This window comes from Hypanus sabinus, unplaced genomic scaffold (genome assembly GCF_030144855.1).
Source record: "Hypanus sabinus isolate sHypSab1 unplaced genomic scaffold, sHypSab1.hap1 scaffold_728, whole genome shotgun sequence".
NCBI classification, from domain to species: Eukaryota; Metazoa; Chordata; class Chondrichthyes; order Myliobatiformes; family Dasyatidae; genus Hypanus; species Hypanus sabinus.
The window spans coordinates 72697-80962 of record NW_026781579.1 but is presented as its reverse complement, the minus strand read 5'-3'; the positions used below and the strand labels follow the sequence as shown (position 1 = coordinate 80962).

At 49.2% G+C, this 8266-nt stretch overlaps 1 protein-coding gene across 1 annotated transcript in view; it reads right to left on the bottom strand.

Moving 5' to 3' along the window:
- Window positions 1-6189: 6189 nt before the first annotated feature.
- LOC132389987 (putative RNA-binding protein Luc7-like 1) overlaps window positions 6190-8266 on the bottom strand; it is a 45578-nt gene continuing 43501 nt past the window's right edge. The window contains exon 8 of the mRNA XM_059962567.1: window positions 6190-7789. Coding sequence (XP_059818550.1) covers window positions 7699-7789 — 91 coding nt within the window. The 3' untranslated portion in view covers window positions 6190-7698. The remainder of the gene's footprint in view (window positions 7790-8266) is intronic.

Genomic DNA, 8266 nt, shown 5'->3' with positions numbered 1-8266 from the left:
AGAGGACACAGATAGAGTGGATGTGGAGAGGATGTTTCCTATGGTGGGGGAGTCTAGGACCAGAGGACACAGATAGAGTGGATGTGGAGAGGATGTTTCCTGTAGTGGGGGAGTCTAGGACCAGAGGACACAGATAGAGTGGATGTGGAGAGGATGTTTCCTATAGTGGGGGAGTCTAGGACCAGAGGACACAGATAGAGTTGGTGTGGAGAGGATGTTTCCTGTAGAGGGGGAGTCTAGGACCAGAGGACACAGATAGAGAGGAAGTGGAGAGGATGTTTCCAATGGTGGGGGAGTCTAGGACCAGAGGTCACAGATAGAGTGGATGTGGAGAGGATATTTCCTGTAGTGGGGGAGTCTAGGACCAGAGGACACAGATAGAGTGGATGTGGAGAGGATGTTTCCTGTAGTGGGGGAGTCTAGGACCAGAGGACACAGATAGAGTGGATGTGGAGAGGATGTTTCCTATAGTGGGGGAGTCTAGGACCAGAGGACACAGATAAAGTGGATGTGGAGAGGATGTTTCCTGTAGTGGGTGAGTCTAGGACCAGAGGACACAGATAGAGTGGATGTGGAGAGGATGTTTCCTGTTGTGAGGGAGTCTAGGACCAGAGGACACGGATAGAGTGGATGTGGAGAGGATGTTTCCTATAGTGGGGGAGTCTAGGACCAGAGGACACAGATAGAGTGGATGTGGAGAGGATGTTTTCTGTAGAGGTGGAGTCTAGGACCAGAGGACACAGATAGAGAGGATGTGGAGAGGATGTTTCCAATGGTGGGGGAGTCTAGGACCAGAGGTCACAGATAGAGTGGATGTGGAGAGGATATTTCCTGTAGTGGGGGAGTCTAGGACCAGAGGACACAGATAGAGTGGATGTGGAGAGGATCTTTCCTGTAGTGGGGGAGTCTAGGACCAGAGGACACAGATAGAGTGGATGTGGAGAGGATGTTTCCTGTAGTGAGGGAGTCTAGGACCAGAGGACACAGATCGAGTGGATGTGGAGAGGATGTTTCCTGTTGTGAGGGAGTCTAGGACCAGAGGACACGGATAGAGTGGATGTGGAGAGGATGTTTCCTATAGTGGGGGAGTCTAGGACCAGAGGACACAGATAGAGTGGATGTGGAGAGGATGTTTCCTATGATGGGGGAGTCTAGGACCAGAGGACACAGATAGAGTGGATGTGGAGAGGATGTTTCCTATGGTGGGGGAGTCTAGGACCAGAGGACACAGATAGAGTGGATGTGGAGAGGATGTTTCCTGTAGTGGGGGAGTCTAGGACCAGAGGACACAGAGAGAGTGGATGTGGAGAGGATGTTTCCTGTTGTGAGGGAGTCTAGGACCAGAGGACACGGATAGAGTGGATGTGGAGAGGATGTTTCCTATAGTGGGGGAGTCTAGGACCAGAGGACACAGATAGAGTGGATGTGGAGAGGATGTTTCCTGTAGTGGGGGAGTCTAGGACCAGAGGACACAGATAGAGTGGATGTGGAGAGGATGTTTCCTATAGTGGGGGAGTCTAGGACCAGAGGACACAGATAGAGTGGATGTGGAGAGGATGTTTCCTGTAGTGGGGGAGTCTAGGACCAGAGGACACAGATAGAGTGGATGTGGAGAAGATGTTTCCTGTTGTGAGGGAGTCTAGGACCAGAGGACACGGATAGAGTGGATGTGGAGAGGATGTTTCCTGTTGTGAGGGAGTCTAGGACCAGAGGACACAGATAGAGTGGATGTGGAGACGATGTTTCCTGTAGAGGGGGAGTCTAGGACCAGAGGACACAGATGGAGAGGATGTTTCCTATAGTGGGGGAGTCTAGGACCAGAGGACACAGATAGAGTGGATGTGGAGAGGATGTTTCCTGTAGTGGGGGAGTCTAGAACCAGAGGACACAGATAGAGTGGATGTGGAGAGGATGTTTCCTGTTGTGAGGGAGTCTAGGACCAGAGGACACGGATAGAGTGGATGTGGAGAGGATGTTTCCTATAGTGGGGGAGTCTAGGACCAGAGGACACAGATAGAGTGGATGTGGAGAGGATGTTTCCTGTAGAGGGGGAGTCTAGGACCAGAGGACACAGATAGGGTGGATGTGGAGAGGATGTTTCCTGTAGTGGGGGAGTCTAGGACCAGAGGACACAGATAGAGTGGATGTGGAGAGGATGTTTCCTATGGTGGGGGAGTCTAGGACCAGAGGACACAGATAGAGTGGATGTGGAGAGGATGTTTCCTGTAGTGGGGGAGTCTAGGACCAGAGGACACAGATAGAGTGGATGTGGAGAGGATGTTTCCTATGGTGGGGGAGTCTAGGACCAGAGGACACAGATAGAGTGGATGTGGAGAGGATGTTTCCTATGGTGGGGGAGTCTAGGACCAGAGGACACAGATAGAGTGGATGTGGAGAGGATGTTTCCTGTAGAGGGGGAGTCTAGGACCAGAGGACACAGATAGAGAGGATGTGGAGAGGATGTTTCCAATGGTGGGGGAGTCTAGGACCAGAGGTCACAGATAGAGTGGATGTGGAGAGGATATTTCCTGTAGTGGGGGAGTCTAGGACCAGAGGACACAGATAGAGTGGATGTGGAGAGGATGTTTCCTGTAGTGGGGGAGTCTAGGACCAGAGGACACAGATAGAGTGGATGTGGAGAGGATGTTTCCTATAGTGGGGGAGTCTAGGACCAGAGGACACAGATAGAGTGGATGTAGAGAGGATGTTTCCTGTTGTGAGGGAGTCTAGGACCAGAGGACACTGATAGAGTGGATGTGGAGAGGATGTTTCCTATAGTGGGGGAGTCTAGGACCAGAGGACACAGATAGAGTGGATGTGGAGAGGATGTTTCCTGTAGAGGGGGAGTCTAGGACCAGAGGACACAGATAGAGTGGATGTGGAGAGGATGTTTCCTGTTGTGAGGGAGTCTAGGACCAGAGGACACTGATAGAGTGGATGTGGAGAGGATGTTTCCTATAGTGGGGGAGTCTAGGACCAGAGGACACAGATAGAGTGGATGTGGAGAGGATGTTTCCTGTAGAGGGGGAGTCTAGGACCAGAGGACACAGATAGAGTGGATGTGGAGAGGATGTTTCCTGTTGTGAGGGAGTCTAGGACCAGAGGACACGGATAGAGTGGATGTGGAGAGGATGTTTCCTATAGTGGGGGAGTCTAGGACCAGAGGACACAGATAGAGTGGATGTGGAGAGGATGTTTCCTGTAGTGGGGGAGTCTAGGACCAGAGGACACAGATAGGGTGGATGTGGAGAGGATGTTTCCTGTAGTGGGGGAGTCTAGGACCAGAGGACACAGATAGAGTGGATGTGGAGAGGATGTTTCCTATAGTGGGGGAGTCTAGGACCAGAGGACACAGATAGAGTGGATGTGGAGAGGATGTTTCCTATAGTGGGGGAGTCTAGGACCAGAGGACACAGATAGAGTGGATGTGGAGAGGATGTTTCCTATGGTGGGGGAGTCTAGGACCAGAGGACACAGATAGAGTGGATGTGGAGAGGATGTTTCCTGTCGTGGGGGAAGTATAGGACCAGAGGACTCAGATAGAGTGGATGTGGAGAGGATGTTTCCTATAGTGGGGGAGTCTAACGCCAATGGACATAGATAGAGTGGGTGTGGAGAGGATGTTTCCTGTAGTGGGGGAGTCTAGCGCCAATGGACATGGATTGAGTGGGTGTGGAGAGGATGTTTCCTGTAGTGGGGGAGTCTAGCGCCAATGGACATGGATAGAGTGGATGTGGAGAGGATGTTTCCTGTAGTGGGGGAGTCTAGCGCCAATGGACATGGATAGAGTGGATGTGGAGAGGATGTTTCCTGTAGAGGGGGAGTCTAGCGCCAGCAGACACGGCCTCATAAGGATGTCCATTTTGAACAGAGGAGGAATTTATTTAGCCAGAGGGAGAATCTGTGGAATTCTTTGCCACATGGGCCTATGGAGGCCAAGTCTTTCTGTATACAGACAGAGTCTGATAGATTCTCGATTGGTCAGGGTTTGAAGGGTTATGGGGAGAAGGCAGGAGATCGGGGCCGAGAAGGAAATGGTGGAGCAGACTGGAAGGTTCAAATGCCCTAATTCTGCTCCTATACCTTATAGTCCCTGTGCTGAGATTCCAAATTGGAGAAAGGCAAATGTTAACGGTAGCAGAACGGATCTGACAGGTGTGGATTGGTACAGGTTGTTTTGGCAAGTGAGAAGCCTTCAGAAGTATTGAGGGATTAATCATGTGGATAGTCAGAGGTTTTTTCCCAGGGCTGAAGTGACTAGCACGAAAGAGGTGCTTGGAAGTAGGTACAGAGGAGATGACAGGGGTAAGTTTTTTACTCAGAGAGGGGTGAGTGTGTGGAATGGGCTCCCAGTAACGGTGGTGGAGGCAGAAACGATAGGGTCTTTTAAGAGATTCCTGGATAGGTACATGGAGCTTTGAAAAATAGAGGGCTATGGGTTACCCTAGGTAATTTCTAAGGTAGGGACATGTTCGGCACAGCTTTGTGGGCTGAAGGGCCTGTATTGTGCTGGAGGTTTTCTGTTTCTAAATGAAGTATTGAGCGTACAGTTTTTATGTGCCTATCTGAATCAAAGATTTAGTGAAACTTAGTTTTTGAGATATTGAGGCCCTCGATATGAATATAACATATATATTCAATATTCATATAACAATTACAGCATGGAAACAGGCCATCTCGGCCCTTCTAATCCGTGCCGAACGCTTACTCTCACCTAGTCCCACTGACCTGCACTCAGCCCACAACCCTCCATTCCTTTCCTGTCCATATACCTATCCAATTTTACTTTAAATGACAATACTGAACCTGCCTCTACCACTTCTACTGGAAGCTCGTTCCACACAGCTACCACTCTCTGAGTAAAGAAATTCCCCCTCTTGTTACCCTTAAACTTTTGCCCCCAAATCATGTCCTCTTGTTTGAATCTCCCCTACTCTCAATGGAAAAACTGAGGCACACTGCAGGTGTAGACAGCAAGAAACAAATGAGGTGCTTGAGTATGAGAAATGCAAAAGAACATTATTTCTATTATGGTTATGTATGCCTGCAAGAAAATGAATCTCTGGGTTGTATTTGCTGACATGTAAGGAATGTAAGAGAACACCTCAGCAGGAATCTCTGGAGGGCTGAAAGGCGTGAGGTTGTGCAGCAGAACCCTAAAGGGCTTCTCAGCCGAAGCTTGCGAGCGCAACGAGCTGCCAGCTCAGGTGCTGGATGTGTCTTTGAGAAATTTGGACAGAGCAAAAGGTTAGTGAGGGACAGAATTGGATCTCTCGCAGATCAGCACGGAACCAAAAGAGATGGGAGAGATCTTAAATGGATTTCATTTGGTATCTGTATGAACTCAGGAGACAGACAGAGTCTACAGAAGTCAGGCAAAGCAGTGGTGAGGTCAGGGACCTAATATAGGTGAGGAGGTGTTTGCTGTCTTGAGGCAAATCAGGGTGGATAAATCCCCGGGGCCTGACAGGGTGTTCCCTCGGACCCTACGGGAGACAAGAGCAGAAATTGCAGGGGCCCTAACAGAGGTTTTTAAAACATCCTCTAAAGAATAAGCCTTGAAATTATAGCTGACGGGGTTGACATCAGCAGTGGAAGGTATTCTAAGGGATCAGATATATTAAATATTTGGGCAGTCAGGCCTGATTAAGTTGAGCCTACGTGGTAGGCAGGATTACAGATTTTGGGGAGTTACCAGGAAAGGCCTTTGACAAGGTCCCGCATGGGAGGTTGGTCAAGAAGGTTCAATTGCTTGGCATTCAGGATGAAGTAGATTAGAGATTGGCTTTGTGGGAGAGACGATTGCCTCTCTGACTAGAGTAGTGCCACAGGGGTATCAATGCTGGATCATAATGTGGAAAACCGGAGCAACAGATTTGCAGATGACACCGAGATTGGGGCATAGTGGTCAGGTTCAGGGAGTCATTACCCCTTAAACAGAGGGGATAATGCCTCTCAATTTCACTTGCTCTATAATGGAACTATTCCCACAACCTGTGGATTCACTTAAAGAGTCAGCTGATGTTCTTGATATTCATTCATTTATTTATATTTCCTCCTCTTGTATTTGTACAATTTGACTTTAGCTCTCTGGTTGTTCACCTTGTTGGTGTGGACAGTCACCAACTCCATAATGGTTACTGGATTTGTTGACTATGCCCACAAATGAATCTTAGGGTTGCTTATAAATACTTTGCTAACAAATTTACTTTGGACTAGACTGGAAGGGTATCAAAGCTTACAGCAGGGTCTGGACCAGCTGGGAAGACGGGAGATGTAATTTTAACACAGGGAAGTGTGAGGGCTTGCACAGGTTGTAAAGGGAATTTTTGGCACATCAGCCTTCATTAATCAATGTACTGAATACAGGAGATGGGGTCTTACGGTGAACTTGTTGGAGGGGCCTAAGTTGGAGTATCCGGTGCAGTTTCGGTCACCTACCTACAGATATCAATTAAGATTGAGAGAGTACAGAGAAAATTTACAAGGATGTTGCCAGGACTTCAGGACCTGAGTCATAGGGAAAGGTTGCATAGTTAGAACTTTGTTTCCTGAAGTGTGGGTAGAGGTATACAAAATGATGAGGGGTGTGGATAAGGTAAATGCAGTGTGGGTAGGTCTGCAACTAGAGGCCATGGGTTAAGGGTGAAATGTTTAAGGGAAGTTTTGCTCAGGGTGGACCGAGCTGCCAGCACAGCTGGTGGAAGCGTCTTTTGAGAAGTTTGGGAGGGATATGGAGAGCTATGGTGCGGATGCAGGTCATTGGGAGTCAGCATGGACAAGATGGGCCAAAGGGCCTGTACTGTTTGTTCAGCACCACCTTTTTCAGTATGTGCACACTCACTGACTCTGCTCCATATGTTCTGAACCAAATCATTGATGAACAGCAATGGTCCCAGCACTAAGCCCTGAGGAACACCATTAGTCACAGCAACGCCTTCCACTCACCCTTTCTGATTTCTACTGTCGAGTCAGAGTGCTCAGCCTGCCCTCATTTCCAAATGCTACCCAATTATTCAGAGACATAGTGAATTGGGACTGTTCAGTCCCTCTGTCAGCGAGGCAGAATCAGACCCCCACGTGAGGGGAGCCAGTGGCCTCCTACCCCAATGAGACAGGAACCTACGTGCCTGTGAAGACACCTGGGGCTAGGGAGGGGTTGTACAACGCTTTGACGAGAAGCAGTCAAGATTATCCACTGCAACCAATCAAGACAGCAGTTTGTGACGACGATCCATTCCACTGGATCCGGACTTTTGAGGTCGAGGGAATGCCACAGCTTTTCCTCTTTCAAAAACCCTCCTGCACAGGTGTGACACAACCAACAACATAGATTCTTTCAGTTTGTCTTCCTGCACTGCACTTTCTCTGTAAATGAAACATACATTCTGTCTCTTTTTGCTATTTAATGTACCTACACTCAGTGTCCATTTTATTAGTTATTGGGAAAAGCTTGCACGATGAGCTCAGGCTTGTTGAGACACACACCTGGGGGAAAGCCCAAATTTTCTTAAAAAAAAAACAAACAATATTTTATTACAAAAGAAATTCAACGATTTTGTACAAAGAACAGTTGTGGGGGGGAGGTGAGGGGAGCTAGGTCTGTGTGAGTACCAGCAGCAGGTCAATGGAGCCCGGAGACACGAAATGGAGGTGCAGGAGGGATGAGTGGAAATAAGTGTTCCTCGGAGGCCAGTTCTAGAAGGCAGGATGGATTCTGAAGGGGTGAACCCCCTCTCTTGAGAACCGGTCTCGACGTTCCTCGAGAAGGTGTTGCCGGCGGAGGTTTCTGTGGAGAGATGAAGGGACAGTGAGAGGAAACAGCATCCTCCCTGCTAGACTCAGGTGCCAGTGTTCAGTGCTGCAACCTTCCTCATCCCTCCCCTCCAAGTACCTATCCAAAGTCTCCTTGATGTCGCAATTGGTGCCCGTCCTCCAGAGCTCCTCACTATCCTTTGCGTGGAGAAGTTACCCCTCACATTCCTCTTAAATCTCCGTCCCTCTCTCCACACTGACTGGTGTCCCTCTGTCCCTCTCTCAGGGAGATCTCCACACTGACTGGTGTCCCTCTGTCCCTCTCTCAGGGAGATCTCCACACTGACTGGTGTCCCTCCGTCCCTCTCTCAGGGAGATCTCCACACTGACTGGTGTCCCTCTGTCCCTCTCTCAGGGAGATCTCCACACTGACTGGTGTCCCTCCGTCCCTCTCTCAGGGAGATCTCCACACTGACTGGTGTCCCTCCGTCCCTCCCTCAGGGAGATCTCC